Below are 16,609 nucleotides of genomic sequence, written 5' to 3' on the forward strand. Positions count from 1 at the left end.
GGACCTCAAGGTACAGAAGTTCCAAATGGAGTCCATTCGTACAGTAGTAGCATCCCCACACAAGGATGCTTACCTTCATATTTCATGATATATCGGTCATCCGCATTTCCTCCGCTTGCCGTGGGTGAGGAGCATGCTCAATTCATGGCATTACCTTTTTGGTAGCCTCAGGTCCTCGGGTATTCACAAAAGTGTTGGCCCCAGTGTTGGCTTTGTAGCTGCAGCAGGGGATTGCACTGGGTACCTGGACTATCTTCTGCAAGCAGAGTCTCCATCTGCTCTGAAGGACAACCTGGACGTTACTGTGCGGACTCTGGTTCCGTCCAGTAAGTTGGACTATTTGGGTCTGAATGTGTATCGGCTTCAGCAGGGGAACAAAAACTCCAAAGCTGCAGGATGCGACTCCTTTTGTTCAGTAGTCGGTCTTCTTTCTGGACTTGCGTGTGGGCACTGTGCCTGATGGTGTCTACCTTCGTGGTGGATCCGTTTGCACAGTTCCACTCGAGCCTTTGCAAATGGAGATTCTTGCCAAGTGGGACAAGGATCCACAGTCTCTGGATAATCCTTCCTTCCCCTGTACTGGACGGTGGTCCCCGCGGTTGCCAGCCTGTCCGGGTGGGGAGGCGTTTTGGGCACGGATGTGCTCAAGGGGTCTGGACTCTGGGGAAATCAAGCAGGCGATAAGATTGTCTGGCTCGTTGCATAAATCGCCTTCAGGAGTGCCAGGTAAGGATCTATTGGACAATGCCACGGCCGTGGCGTATGTCAATCACCAATGGGGCACAAGAAATGTCTTGGAGGCTTGGGAGGTAGCCAGCATTCTAAGGTTCAGCTGTGTCTCCGGTGGGGAACTCCCAAGGTGGACCTGTTGGCCTTTCGGACTAACAGGAAGGTACAGAGAATTGTGGTAAGGTCTCTGGATCCTCTGACCTACGTCAAAGATGCACTGGTGTCTCCTTGGGGCCAGTATCTTCTGATATACGCCATTCCCCGCTGAAACTTCTGCCAAGAAGGATCGAGGCAGAAGGGATCGGGTCATCCTAGTGGCTCCAGACTGGCCTTGCCGGCCTTAGTATGCCGATTTGGTATGGCTGGTCGCTGATGCCCCTTGAAGACTTCCTCTCAGAGAAGATTTAGTGGCCAAGGGGCCAATCTTCCATCCTGCTTTACAGTTGCTGGCTTTAACAGCTTGGCTGTTGAAAGCCAGGTGTTAAAGGATAGGGGGTTGTCTGAATCGGTGATTCCCACGTAAAAGACTAAAAAAAATCTACCTCTAGGAAGATTTTACCATCGAGCTGAAAGGGGTACGTTGCGTGGTGTGAGTCTCTTGGGGTTCATCCCCGTTCCATCTTGGTGGCTCAGATTTTGCCATTCCTCCAACGAGGTGTTGAGCAACGCCTGGCCTTGGGTACCGTCAAGGGCCAGGTTTTCGGCCTTGGCGGTCTTCTTTTACCATCCTTTGGCTACACATTCTTTGGTTTGCACCAACGCTGGTGGCATTGTCTTGTCGCTCACCTTACCTGGTGGTTCACAGAGATAAAGTGGTGCTTCTCTCTTGTCAGTCGTTCCTTCCTAAGGTTGTTGTTGGTTCCCATCTGAATAAAGACATTGTTTTGCCTTTCCTGTGTTCTAAGCCTGAACATCCTAGGGAGATTGCCTTGCACTCTCTGGATGTGGGTTGGGCGATCAGAGTGTACCTTGTGGCAACCGAGTCGTTTAGGAGATCAGCCTTACTATTTGTCCTTATGGATGCACCTCGCAAAGGGTTGGTCGCGTCTGCCGTGACCATTTCCAGATGGACAAGATGGGCAGTGGTGCAGGCCTATTCAATCAATGGTCCGGTTCCTCCATTCCCTGTTATGGCACTTTCTACATGGGCACTTAGTGCTTCTTGGACCTTCGGGCATCAGTCGTGCAGGTTGGCAAGGCGGCCACCTGGTTGTCTGTGAACACTTTCACAAAATGTTATACAGTAGATGTGCTGGCATCTTCGAAAGCTGCTTTTGGCCGCAAGGTTTTGCAGGCCGCTGTTTGAGAGGATTAGTCCGCTTTGAAGGTGTATGTGTTTTTTTCAGGTGAGCTCCAGTTGTTCCTGGTTGAGCTCCATGTTACCTGGTTGGCTAGGTTTAGCCTTTTGGGAATTTTTTTCTGCTGTCTTTTTTCCCACCCCTCATGTTTGACACTGCTTTGGGATGCCCCAATGGTCAAGAAGATTCTGGAGCTGTGTCCGTCAATGAACGAAAGAGAAAATTGGATTTTTGTCGTACTGTAAAATCCTTTTCTCTGATGTTCATTGACGGACACCACACCCACCCCTCTATTGAGTTGGGTTTTTTTTTTCTTCTGACACTGCTTGCAACTAAACTGAGTGCCTATGACAGGAAGTGGGAGTATACCCCCTGGGACTGCCCCATAGGCGCGGTGAAGCTTTTTTCTGCCTAGTGTCCTACTCCTGTAGGGGGCAGCATAACCCAATGGTCAAGAAGATTCTGGAGCTGTGACGTCAAAGAACATCTGAGAAAAGGAATTTATGGTATGACAAAAATCCAATTTTTGCGCTTATCATAAATTTTTTTTCTTCGTTTCTATTGAGGGACACAGATCCCACTGTTCTGTGTTTATGATCATGCTGGTAGTAAGAATGGTTATTTGTTTGCCGGTGTCCAAATGATCTTCAAGCAACCGTATAAGCGTGAAATTTAAGACTTCCGGTGTCCTTCAATAGACTCCGAAACTCCCTTTTTAATTAGGTCTCTAGCAGTTGCTCTAATGTAGTCTCCCTGCCCACTTTCCACTTTCAAGGGAGTCACCCCTTTGCTTTATTCTTTCAGAACAGCCTCTTTATCGTCTTCTATTCAACCACCCACCCACCACCTTCACTGGAAAAGCTTCTTAAAACCTGAAATCCATTTGGCCCAAACAAACTGTCCCTCATGTGAGGCCGCTGGATGTGCGGTATAAACTGTATGTAGCTGAGGCTACATACAGCTTAGCACACTGTGTTCCGGGTGCGAGCCGAGACTGCCTGTCTACCCGGAACACAGTAGAGTATCACTGCAGCAATCCGCTAATCAGAGCACGCAATGTATTCTAGCAATGAATAAAAAGCTTCTTCTGATTGGCTGAGTCAGAGGTTGTGACATCATCAGCCCGCCTCTCTGACTCAGCCAATCCGAGGAAGCTTTGTATTCACTGATAGAATTCATTGCTTTCTCTGAATGGCTGTTCCAGGTATAAGACAGGAAGTCTCGGCTCGCATACGGGACACTGCGGTATGCTGTATGTAGCCTCGGCTACATAAAGTTTATACCGCACATCCAGCGGCCTCACATGTTAGTTAGGGACATAGTTCATTTGGGCCACAAACTATGTAAAGTATATCAAAAGATGGAGTTCAGCTTTAAGCTTGAGTATTAACATACTCCTGCCCTGCACTCTCCTGTCATCTGCTTTAAGAGGAGAACTTCAGCAGGCTGTGCAAAAGGTTGCCACGGGCTGCATTTTTTACGTTAAGCCGGGTACACATTTTTTTTTTTGTTCAACCAGCGGGTTGAAAGGGGGGGACCTCCTGCTGAGACATTATATTCTGACGTCACCCCCCCTCCCCCGCCTGAATAAACTGATAAGCACTTGCAGCCATTGGCTGATCGATTGCTGATTTTCCAGTCTGACCGTTTGACAGAAGATGATTGTTAGACCCGCTTCCATTGAACGGACAGCTGTAAACAGACTGGCCAATTTTCAGCCCGTTTATACCTGGTTTTTATTGACCAATTTGGATTAGAGCTGAGCACTTAGAATGATTACAGACATCATGTCACATGTTCTTTCTATTCCTGGGGTGTCCCCCTCTGTGCTGTGTTGGTTAACTCCCAGCATAGAGTAGAGATGAGGAAGAGTCACAGTGTGGATGACTGACAGGGCAATATCAGAGCAATATCTATGAATGTTATTGAGAAGAGGTCCTTTCAAATTCCTCTGCGTTATACACTGCAAACTCTGAAAGCAGGGAAGGTGCACATCACAGTTTGTAATCTGTTGGGTCTTTTTTTTTTTTTTTCTATTTAACGACTGCTTCTACTGCTTGTTCTGCCCCTCAGAATCACCAACTAGCAATTTGCATTAATTGACCTGTTTGGACACACTTTTTGGTAGTACGCCTTAAACTAAGAATACTGTTGCGTAGCAGATACCATAAGATGCAGCAGCACTTCTGTATTGGAACAGCCTGGCTCCCAGTTAGTTGAAAGATTCAAAATTCTCAGCATGTAGAGAATTGATACACCTGCCCCAAATCCCCCCTCTCCCCCATCCTACCTGTACAAGGAAGTGTTTGGCCCCTAAATGGAAAATTCACAGGTCCGAGCGTTGTCGCATGTTAGGGGGTTGTACCTAGGGCTGTGCAAATACTAACTTTCAGAAAGTTGTTGTCTGCAAAGACAGTTTTTGTGAGCCAGTCTGCTAGAATACAGGGATGTTGGGGCTCCCTATGATCCCCACTACTTAAATCTTAGATAATTGTGTATGGCTGAGCCACATGTATACTTTGAGGTTTGATGGTCCTAAAAATTTATGGCTGGTTGTAATCTTTCTCTTTTTTTTTTTTATTCTAGAAGTGACGCTCAACCTGTTCGTTCAGTCGCTCCCCAGCAGGCACAACCTCCATCATACTTGGGAACTTTTACTTCTTACCAAGAAACTACTGTTGCACAAACCCAACAACCACACGCAGGGCATCGCTACCCTGGAGAAGAGCAGCGCCCTTGGCATCAGCAGCATAACCACAGTGGGGGTTCCCAAGTACCACCACAACCTATTGCACAGAGACGTTCAGAATCTGCTCCTACTCAACCACCTCCGTTGTCTGTCCCCTCATCCCAGCAACACAGGACTGATGATGAACCGGCTGTGCTCCGGAGGGAAGCAGCGCCTCCACCCTCACAGCCTGATAACACATCAGCACAAACGTCCACACGTCCTGAAGTTGGCAGTGGGCGTCCAAAGGAGGAAAGAAAGGAAATGGCCAAAGAAGAACCAAAGTTTGAAAAACAAACTACAAAGCCTGAGTACCATAGACCGCCTCCTCGTCGGGAGTCCAAGACTGAAACTCGTTGGGGACCTAGACCTGGAGAAGGAGGGAAGCGAAGACAAGAGGAGTCCATTGGTGCAGGAGGAGCGCTAAACCAGGCACCTGCTCAGCGGCGGGCAGGTCCTATTAAGAAGGGTGGCAGACGAGAGGAGGTTGTCGTTAAAGAACATCAAGATGCTAAAATCAGTCAACCACTTCCGGCAGTATCTGAGCCACAGAAACCTAGACAAGCAAATCACACCAGCAGGGAGGGTGAACAAATAACCGGATCACCTTCAAGACGAAGAAAAGAGACTATGCCTGCTCCAGCTAGGGGCTCTCCTGCAATGGTTTCAGCCTCTAGAGGCCGCGGTAGAGGAGAATACTTTGCAAGAGGAAGAGGCTTTCGGGGGGCCTACAGTGGCCGTGGTCGGGGTGGCAGAGGCAGAAGCCGTGAATTTCGTGGTGGGTACAGAAGAGATGGCCCTTTCTACAGAGAAGATGGGGATGCAGACAATAAACCTACACACGGATCTGGAGGGCGGGAGCGGAATACCAGTGAAACACGCAGTGAGGGTTCTGAGTATGAAGAAGTTCCTAAAAGGAGGAGGCAGCGGGGCTCTGAAACCGGTAGTGAGACAGAGCCAATCCCTTCTGACAGAGACCATGGGAAAGGTGGCTCTTCCTTGCAGCGACAAACTGAGATATTGCCTACTGGCAACCCCAGGCACCAAGAAAAAGGTAGAGATTCCGGTAGGGGACGCACTTTCACACCAAGGGGCGTGCCTTCAAGAAGAGGCAGAGGAGGTGCAACTACATTGTCTATGACCTGGAGTCCGAACCCAAAGCAGCAGCAGCATTCTGCTCCTCCGGTTCCTCCTGCACAGCCACCACCTCCACCTCACAAAACGGAGAGGAAAAATGAAAAACTGATCGTGGCTGTGTGTCCTCCATCACCCAACGAGGAACGGGTTCCACCTCCGCCTAGGAGACGGAGACATGGAAGAGCTCAGCAGCAGGACAAACCACCTCGTTTTCGGAGACTAAAGCAAGAGAGGGAGAATGCTGCCCGAGCAGGAAATGGGGGAGGCCCACAGCCACCTCAGCAACAGTTATCAACACAAGAGCACCATCAACGCTCATCACAGGCTGAAGAAGAACGCGTCATGCACCGCCGTGGACATAAATCTCCTGATCCATGTAACGCCAACTCTGATCAGGCCAATGAAGAATGGGAGACGGCATCTGAAAGCAGTGACTTTACAGAGAAGAAAGATAGAGCAGATATTCCTGTCCAAAATGGAATAGCCAGTCCATCCTCCACTGGAGGACGAGAGCAAAGGAAAGACCTTTCAAAAAGGAGCTTCTCCAGCCAGAGGCCTGTCATGGAGCGGCAGAATCGCAGACCTCTGCATCCTGGTGGACAGAGACCAAATCGGGGAGGAGGAGGAGGAGGTGGTGGTGGTAGTGGTAGGAGTGGAGAGAAAAGAAGCTGGCCCTCTCCACGAAACAGAGGGTGAGTCACTATTGTCAGTATGCCTGTTTTTCCTAAATATATAAGGTGGTATCAAAAAGTTTGGAGACTAGCTCTGTTTACAAAGTTTTTTTTTTATAGATCTACGTTTAAACACTATCACCGTCAAAATAGCCCCCTTGCACAGTAATACAGTGCTCCCAGCGTTCTTGTCACTTCTGTAATGTGTCCTGGATGTTTTCTTTTCAAAGAGTGTCAAGCACCTTCTGTGATTCGCGCTGAATCTCTGCAATGGTGTAAAAACAGCGACCTTTTTGCTGGCTCTTAGGGAAGAGGACGAAGTCAGCAGGAGCCAAATGTGGTGAGTAGGGTGGGTACAGAAATGAGATCATATTGTTTCCGGCGAGAAACTGACATGTGAGGAGAGCTCATGACGGGGTACTTTGTTGTCGTGGAGCATTCCATATTTTGCGCACTACAGATCCGGTCACTTTCACCTAATGTCCTCTCTCAGACACCTTAAAACCTGGCAATAGAACTCGCTATTCACAGTCTGGCCCCCTTGGGAGGAAATCTGGATGCACAATGCCGCGAATGTCAAAAAAGACGAGGAGCATGTACTTGGTTGAGCTGCGAACCTGCATCACCTTTTTTGGTCGTGAAGATAATGGGCTCTTCCACTGTGAAGACTGTTACTTCTTCTCAGGGTTGTACTCGTATACCCAAGGTTCGTCACCAGTATTGATCCTCGACATGAAGGACAGGTCATCTATGGCACGCTGACGGAGTTCTTGGCAGACTTTGACGCAGTATTCCTTCTGCTCTAGTTTCACGCTGAATTTGTTCTAATTTGCTGTCCATCATGAAATAGCAGACTTGGTAATGCACATGGTCAGAATAGCACTAGTTGAAGAGCCCCCGATGTACACAGGAATGTCTTTTGTCACACTGACTTATGAAGATCGACACTCCCTGTGACTATGCGTGCAGCCTTGTGCTGCCATCTGGTGGTGTGTTACAAAACTAGTCTCAAAACTTTTTGATACCACCTTGTATAGTTTGTTCTGTGTTTTTATACTAACTATCATTTTTATGATCCCAGTGGCAGGAGCCATGAAGATCGTCCTCCACAGTCTCTAACCCTTCCTCATCCGCCTCCCAATTCAAGTGTGGTCTATCGGGTTGACCGTGTGATTCACAGCGATCCTGCCGGCATACAACAAGCACTTAGTGAGCTAGGACAGAAGCATGTAAAATCAGTGTCTACCAATCAAAATGTAGAACTGCCAAGTGGTCGATGTCCAGCACGAGGAGGTAAGCACGGTATGTTTAAAGCCCTCTTGCAGCTCTCAAGGCAATGTGTGGGTTTGAGATATTAAAAGCTAACTTATCCAAAACGGATTCTGTTTTTGACTGGGCATCTGTCAGTTCACTATTACAGTAGTTTTCAGGTCAGTGTCTGCACAAGTAGCAGAAAACCCGAATGGTGTGTGTCACTGCAACAGCCCACAAGTTTGTGACAATGCTTTTCATTCTTTTGCAACTTGGCTCCCCAATTTGTTTGTTTTACATGAGGACATTTTTAAAGGGAGCATGATATACTATATTGGCAAACGTTGGTGGATTCCTGACATCACACCTACCTGTAAAGCAAAAATATGTGAAGAACCTTCCAAATTAGCTTCAGGTGTTTCCTGAACTTAGAATAAAGTTGATTAGGTTTCCAAACATTTCAGTACCGTAAGAGCCTGACTGTATCATCAAATTAAATCCAAAAAGGAAGAGTATTGCACAGCAAAAAACATCAACATTTCGAGAGCAGCGCTTTCAGTACCTTAAGTTCTGTAAATGCCAGGCTGACACTGTTTGAAAGTCTCAGACCCAATGATACATTCGGAGTATCGTGACCCTGCGAGTCTCAGGACAGGGAACGTACTGAAGGTAATACTATGGCTTGCGATGATCAGTTGCTGGTACCTGCACAGAATAGGAAATCCGCAAGCATCTGTAAGTAGCCATAGAGGAAGAAAATGGTAAATGGGGGATAAAAGTGCACCCAGCTGTGGAGTCATCTAAACTAAGAATGCAGATTAGAATCCTACACAATGGTCAAAAGAAATGGGACCGTAAACAGAACCCTATTACCATATATTTATCAATTATATTAATTAAATAAAAAACAGTAATTGGATTGAACTGGCCGCGGCCCTTTATTATTGGCAATAAATATAAACCAAATAGCTAACATACACCAATAATACGTAATAGCATTTACCATAGATACCATTTAATGCCAAATAAACATGTTTTAACTCAGCAATTACAGCTCGAGTTAATACCATTAACACAAAAAATCAACCCCCTTCAGTAGAAAGAAATTTCCAAGCCACATAACAAGGACCGCGACATGGGTGGGAGGGCGGTACAATCTTGGAGTTTAAAGTGGTGTTTTGGCCTCCCCCTACAAAAATTAAGTCAGCGGCCACACATATACTGTACCTGCTGACTTTTTAATATTGGGACACTTACCTGTCCTGGAATCCAGCGAATGTCGGCACCGCAGCTGATGTTTCCATCAGCTGACGGCGGTGAAGCCTTGCGGCGCTGCGCTCTTTTACTGGCCTGGCAGCAGGGGAAGGAGGAGGAGGGGACCAAATGTCGAGGTCCGACAGAAGTGGGGAAAGGGTACCTCTCAAAAACAGGTACCCACTCAACCCCCCTGAATGGTGCCAAATAGGCCACTGGGGGGGCGGAGACAGATGAGCGGAAGTTCGCATTAAAAGTGGAACTCCACTTTAAAATCGTAATAAACCCAAAATCAAACCTTTATTATATTGCAGCTTACCCATTCTTAGATGTAATTTGTTAGTTTACAGGAATGAGAAAAACCATTTACCAATGACAGGTGGGTTTAAAACTATTAACTTTTGTTTATGTACGTAAAACTGTTATTCCAAATCTGGTTTCAATTTGTTAGATGTACTACCAGATTTAAAATTACACTCCCCTTGCCCCCAAACTGACAGTGCTGCTGGTTTTCTGTGCCCCCTGTGTTCATATGTATTTTTTCGTTTCCGAGCATGCGTAGTCTTGCTCTCACGATTTTTTTTTTTTTTTTTCGGATGAAAACTGTACTAATTCGAAGAAAATCGGACGTACATTTTATAGCCTGCACATCCAGTTTTTTGTCATCCAAAAATTCGTAATCGGCTGTTGAATGCACTATACGAACGATCTGAAAGTCGGCAGATCGTTCATCAGATGAAATTTGACTTCCGATTTTCTTATCGTGTATACGGGCCTTAAGAGTAGAGGTGGTGGTAGTCTACCAGTGCCTGGGTGCAAAGCCTGCAGATAGGCGAAAACAGAGAGTACCCCCTTTCTCTTTCGTTCATTGACAGACACAGCTCTTCATCTTTTTTGATTGTTGGATTTTACTGGAGTGGCAGAGAAAAGGCTTGAACATGCCTATGGGGCAGTCCCTGGGGGTATACTTCTACTTCCTGTTATAGGTATTCAGTTTTTTTCTGCCTAGTCGGGAGTAAGGACCTAGGTCCTTGCTGGGATCTCTGGTCCTGGCAATTTTTTCTTTTTACATGAAATTTCTTTCTCTTTTTATTACTTTGTTCCTGTGAGAGCTACAATCAAGTGCTGGACTGAGCGACAAACTGGATAATATAGATCCTTAGGGGTCCCCCCAGTCCGGCCAGCGAGCACGTGCAGCTCTGCGCTAGGTCTGCCGTGACATAGCCCCACTAAAAGGGTGCTGGCCTGCGAGTTAAACATCTGGCAGGGCGCATACGAACTGGCTTCAGCCTGAGTCGCAGCAACTCCTCTTAGCCGATAGCACCCACATTATGATGGAGCGGTGTCCTGTCCGGAGAGGTGCCCACCCTGTTGCTAGCGTGGTACGTAGCTGCCCCCCCCCCCCCCCCCCCACCTACCCTTGGAGGGTTTTGGGGTGGACATGGGCCCTTCCCTGGGATGGTCAGATCCCCGGGTTCTCATCTCCCCCAGCCCCTCTAAGATTTTGGTCACTGTGGCTCTTTGGACACCCCCCTGGTTTATGAGCTGGCTGTTGCCACATGCTCTTAAGGGGGGCTGGTTGAAGTTGCTCCTGACTGGGTTTTCCTGGGGTGTTGAGAAGGGTTCCCTGCCACCCTGGGGGTTGGTGATTAGGGCAGGGATGTCCTCTGGGCTGGGGGAGCGGATGTTTTAACATCCGCGGGTAGGCACTTCACACGGACAGATTCAGCCAAAAATCTAGGCCGCCACTTTGCGGCCTCCTCACTGGAAGCAATGTGAGGCGTGGCATCCTAGTGATGCCTCCCGTTTGGGCATCCACCCTCCTCTGGCTGTCCCTGGGTGGTCAGCTCCGCTGGGGCTCACTTCCTGGTGGCTGGGCCCCTTTAAAAATTTAGGCCACGGCTTGCGGCCTACTAGGCCATGCGGCTGAGTTGGACGCCGCCATTGGGGGAAGGCCTCAGTGTGTGTAGCTGAAGCCTCCACTTTTCTTTTGGGCACCTGCCAGGCTGAGGATTTGTGATTTGAGAAAAATTTAGGCTGCGCCTAGCGGCCTGCTAGGCCATGTGGTCAGCTTGGCACCTCCCCTGGAAGGGGTAGTGCTGTGAGGGTGCTTCATTTTTTGTTTTTTAATGCCACCTTATTGTGTGGGACACCTGCCCTGTTGTAGTGAGGGAACACTGCCTGCGCTTCCACGTCAAGGCGGGCGGCCCCCTTTTAAGGGGGCTGTGTCCCAATATATCTTCTATGGAGGGCGACCCCCTTGTTGGTTTTTTTTTTTTTGAGGGGTCTGATAGGTGGTCCATTGTGGGCCCTTGGCTGGTGTCCCCTTTGCAGGATCGCAGTCGGCAGCCTCCCCTGATTGATTTTCGGGGTCAGCTTAGTATATAGCAACCCTACTGGGTCTGCGTCCATGCACCCTGAGTGCTCAGATAGTGAGGATGATTCCTCTGCTCCTATAGCCGCGCTTAAATAGGCGCTGGTGGGTGCACTGTTTGTGTCGGTGTGTGAAACTTTTAAAAATGGAGGCTGAAGCTGATGCAGCATTGGAGGCGCCGGTTCCTTTTGGTACCCACAGGCCCACCAAAGCGGCAAGGGTGTTCCTCTTTCCGCTTACCTTGACAATATTGTCACAAAACAGTGGGGTTATCCAAAATGCAGTGGTTTTTGCTTGCGGTATCCTTATGAGTATTAACTGCGTTACGTCCTGTGTCCCAAACCTAAGCATCCTAAGGAAGTTGTTTTGCACTCCCTGGATGTGGTTCGGGCAATAAGGGTGTATCTGGCAGCTACAGACTCTTTTAGGAAATCAGATTCACTATTTTTCCTCACCGATGGACCTTGCAAGGGGCTGGCTGCTTCTGCTGGGACCATTTCCAGATGGCTCAGACAGACTGTGGTTCAGGTTAATTCTATTAAGGGTCAGGTTCCTAATTTCCCTGTCAAGGGGCACTCTACTCGGGCGATTAGTGTCTCCTGTCGCCTTCCGTCATCGGGCGTCAGTGATGCAGGTTTGCAGGCGGCTACCTGGTCGTCTGTACACACATTCACAAAGTTTTAGAAGTGGATGTGTTGGCGTCTGCGGATACTTCTTTTGGCCGCAAAGTTTTGCAGGCTACTGTTTAGAGGACTTGTCCTCTTTTGAAGGTGTTTTTTTCAGGTGAGCTCCAGTTGTTGACAGTTGAGCTCCAAGTTACCTGGTTGGCTATGTTTAGCCTTGGGGAAGTTTGTTTTTTCTGCTGTTCCCACCCCTCATGTTTGACACTGCTTTGGGACATCCCCACGGTCAAGAAGATGAAGAGTGGTGTCTGTCAATGAATATAAGAGAAAATGGGATTTTTGTCTTACCGTAAAATCCATTTCTCGAATGTTCATTGACTAACACAGCACGCGCCCCTCTACAGAGTTGGATTTTTATCCTTCTGACACTGCTTGTTACAAAATGGAATATCTGTAGCAGGAAGTGGAAGTTTACCCCTAGAGACTGCCCCTTAGGCGTGTTGAAGCTTTTTACATGCTTGGGGTCCTATTCCAGTAGGGGGCAGTATAACCTTACGGTCAAGAAGATGAACAGCTGTGTCCGTTAATGAACATCAGAGAAATGGATTTTAAGGTAAGACAAAAATCCCATTTTTTTTAACCTCTTCCCGACCACTCTATAGCAGATTTACTGCTACAGGGCAGCCATTCTGTGCAGAATCCTGTATATATACGTGGTTCTGCACTTCCGGTTTAGGAGTGTGCCACTTCTGCTGTGATTAGTCACACCAGATGCCAATCAGCGGGCCAGTGAATGTCTGCCAGCACCCGCTGATTGGCGAGGAGAGACACAGGACAGAGCTCTGCATATGTAGCACTGATCACTGTATTCACTGGTTCCCACAGTGTCAGTTTGTGTCAGATCGCCAATATCAATCAATATCTCAATGCCACTATAAGTCGCTGATCGCTGCCATAACTAGTATAAAAATAAATACAAATTGGGGTGGAAGAACTTGAGTGACTTGAACAGAGTTCTGGCCTCAACCCTGCTGAATACTTTTGGGAAGAATTGGAATACAGATTGTGAGTTATCTTGTCCAACATCTCCTGACCTTACAAATGCCCTAATAGCTGAACAGGTAAAATTCCCACCGACAAACCAAAAATCTTGTGGAAAGCTTCCAAGATAATTGAAGGCTCCTATAGCTGGGAAGTGGGGGCAAATATACAAAATATTCCAGGATTTGGAATTAAATCAACAAGCTCATATTGATGTGATTCTGCAAACTTTTGACCATATAGTATACCATCATTTGATTTTGTAATGACCATGACACCGGATTGAAGTTGGGAATTGTGACAGGGGCATCCCGCCACTGGGGTTTTAAATCCAGCATGTGACCGCAATGTCTGTTTTGGGTGGAGTTGGCCTTTAATGACAGTCTAATATAGAACAAGCCATTAGTACAAATGAAGTGTAAAGTCTGCAGTATTTATTATTTTTTTTTTTTTAACCTGTGTATGTAAAAATGTGTAAGCATTTGAGAATCACATTTTCATTTTAATGGTGTGTGGTGGTGGGTTTTTACTTTTACGTCACACTCTTTTTGGTTCCTTTACTAGAGTACCTTTTATTTAGCTAAGCTGCCTTTATGCAGAGGGTGTTTGGTAATTGGTGATCCTCTTTCAGACTCTTTGCTGGCCGCCTGTGAATCAGTTAGTGAAAATGTTGCTGTTCCAAAGCGAGTTGTGTGCTCTCTGAAGCCACAAGAGGTCCCACTGGAGGTACGTCAGTAGCAAAGCTTCAGCCTTCCGTTCAGTGTGACCCATTAGCCCTAGAGCAGGCAGTCAAGGACCACCATTGCTTTTTTATAGGATACAGCTCGTGATGGAATCTCAGTGCCAGCCACAGTGTGGAAACAGCATGTACCTCGTGGCCACCAGTTACGAACCTTCCGGTCAGGGGTCTGGAACAAAGAGCAGAGCAGTAAGTTAGAAGAGATTTTTACAGATCTGCACCAACTTAAAGCTTTAGAAAAATAATGTGTTGGTAGGGGAGATGGGTGTTTTGTTTATCCACTGTAAGACCACCCACCGCACTTTTATTGCGGCATGGAGGCCCCGCTGTGTCAAATTACGTACATGTACAGTGCCTTGAACAAGTATTCATACCCCTTGAAATTTTCCACATTTTGTCATCCCACAACCAAAAAACTAAATGTTTTTAAGTGATAGACCAACACAAAGTGGCAATAATTGTGAAGTGGAAGGAAAATGATAAATGGTTTTCAATTTTTTTTTACAAATTAAGATGTGAAAAGTGTGGCGTGCATTTGTATTCAGCCCCCCCTGAGTTTGTAGAACCACCTTTCACTGCAATTACAGCTGCAAGTCCTTTTGGGGATGTCTCTACCAGCTTTGCACATCTAGAGAGTGACATTTTTGCCCATTCCTCTTTGCATAATAGCTCAAGCTCTGTCAGATTGGATTAAGATGGCATCTATGAATAGCAAGTATCAAGTCTTGCCACAGATTCGCAATTGGATTCAGGCCTGGACTTTGACTGGGCCTTTCTAACACATGAATATGCTTTTGTAGCAAATACAAGATTGCCTTGTATTTGGCTCCATCCAGCTTCCCTGTCCCTGCTGAAGAAAAGCATCCCCGCAATGTTTTACGGTGGGGATGGTGTGTTTAGGGTGATGTACAGTGTTAGTTTTTCACCACACATAGCATGTGGGAGCACCATTGGTTTGCTTGGTTTAAACCGAGATCTCCAGAGAGGCAACACATTCAGATCTCAACACGTGGTCACTGTCCTATAACTTAGCATATATTTCTGGTGAGTTTACATTTCTCTAGCGCTCATCGACAGACGTAGTCCTCGGTGATACACCACCTTCGGGTTATGTTACCTCCGCAGGAGCAGGACTAGACAGGAAATTAAAAAGCTCTGGCCACACCCTAGGGGCAGTCCCAGAGGGTATATCCTCTCTCTCTCTGCCTCAGCAAATCAGTTATTTTCTGTCTAGTTAGGAGTAAGGACCTAGATACCTTGCTGGGATCTTAGGTCCTGGCAAGAAATTTTTTTCTAAAAGGATTTTTGGACAGCTTTTTTTCTCCAGTGTTCCTGTGAGATCTTCAACCAGGCGACGGGCTGGATGTTGAGATCCGGTGGTCACCCCAGTTCAGCCTACGAGCGCGTGCAGGCCATAGCTCCGCGCTGAGTCGGCCGCGACAAAGTCCCATTAAAGGACTGAACCCGCGAGTTAAACGTCTCGCTGAAACGCCAAAGACCATGAGTCACGGCGTCTGTATCGGTCGACAGCCCTCCCGCCCCGGTGGAGAGGGGTACTGTCAGGAGTTGGTGCCCGCCTGGTTCCGGTATGGTGAGTAGTATGTTCCCCCTGTTTTCCCTGACGGGTTTTGTGGTGAACGCGGGCCCCTCTCTGTATGGTAAGAAAGAGTTTCTTTCTATCCTATAACATGTCACAAATCCTCCTACTTTGAGTGTGATTTTATGTGTGCAAAAGCCAGGAGGCTTGGTTTGGGAGCTAACAATCTATTGTATACATGTTTTAAAGATGTAATCTGTGGCATTCTGGGAATCTTATGGGTTAAGTATAAGCTACCTACCAGTCAGAAGCCATGGACATGTAGACTGCCTTCCAAGTCAGATCTCCAGCTAATAGCAGGTCTCCCGAACGGCCATGCGGTCCGCCAGGGCCGGTACCGCCAAACACGCCATATCCCCATGCAGAGAGAGTGTTGTGTGCCTGCAGCACACCGCTAGTCAGCACAGGCCGCCGCCATTTTTTTTGCTGGATCGCACGAGCCGCCATTTTGGCGTAGCCTCGTGTCTCCAGCATGGGGGCGGCCATGTTTTAGGTGATTCTACACCTCGTGGAGCTTGGGGGAGGCGCCGGAAGGCGTACAGAGGGGCGGAGCCGCCTCCTTTCTTCCTGGGCAGCCAGCCAAAAGACTTCCTGTTTGTCTAAGACAGCGCTGTAAGCTGTTGCAGTTCAACTCTGAACATCAAGTGGTGAGCCTGGGGGTCTATCTCTCTCTCTCTCGATCGATAGGGATCCCTAGCAGGTAACACTAAGGGGTTTTTTGTGGCGCTGAGGGTCAAAAAAAAAAAAAAAAAAAAAAAAAAAAAGTTTTTTCTTTACTTTGAATTATATCATCCAGGAAGTAACTGGAGTTATTATGGACCCTGCCACACAGATTCCCCCACCTGTTTCCCTCGAGGGGGCCTCGGGACCCGCCGGTGTACAGAGTATAGAGTCATTTACAGCAATTTTGGAGTCTATGGTGGCTCGGGTGGAGGCGGCCTGTCAGGGACGGGGGTCAAGGAAGCGACCCCCGCCTACCCCTATACTATCTGACACCTCTGACTCAGATTCAGAGATGGTCACTGCAGTTGCAGGTTCCTCTGCAAGGGCTGCTATCCCAGGTAAAGCCCCCTCAGACAGTGAGGAGGACGCTTCTTCTCCTGCTATAATTCAGGAAGAAGCATTGGTGGACGCACTAGTTGTGGCAGTGCAAGAAACCTTAAAACT

At 47.6% G+C, this 16,609-nt stretch overlaps 1 protein-coding gene across 4 annotated transcripts in view; it reads left to right on the forward strand.

Annotated features, from left to right (window-relative positions):
- PRRC2A (proline rich coiled-coil 2A) overlaps positions 1-16,609 on the forward strand; it is a 184,656-nt gene that overhangs the window by 108,018 nt on the left and 60,029 nt on the right. For 3 of the 4 annotated variants that reach the window (XM_082264592.1, XM_082264593.1, XM_082264594.1), the window contains exons 16-19: positions 4,614-6,584; positions 7,645-7,856; positions 13,738-13,832; positions 13,923-14,034. In XM_082264592.1, the coding sequence (XP_082120718.1) occupies positions 4,614-6,584; positions 7,645-7,856; positions 13,738-13,832; positions 13,923-14,034 (2,390 nt within the window). The remainder of the gene's footprint in view (positions 1-4,613; positions 6,585-7,644; positions 7,857-13,737; positions 13,833-13,922; positions 14,035-16,609) is intronic. The other variant, XM_082264595.1, reaches the window with a different exon arrangement.

This window comes from Pelophylax lessonae (genome assembly GCF_965119305.1).
Source record: "Pelophylax lessonae genome assembly, chromosome: 7".
Lineage (NCBI taxonomy): Eukaryota > Metazoa > Chordata > Amphibia > Anura > Ranidae > Pelophylax > Pelophylax lessonae.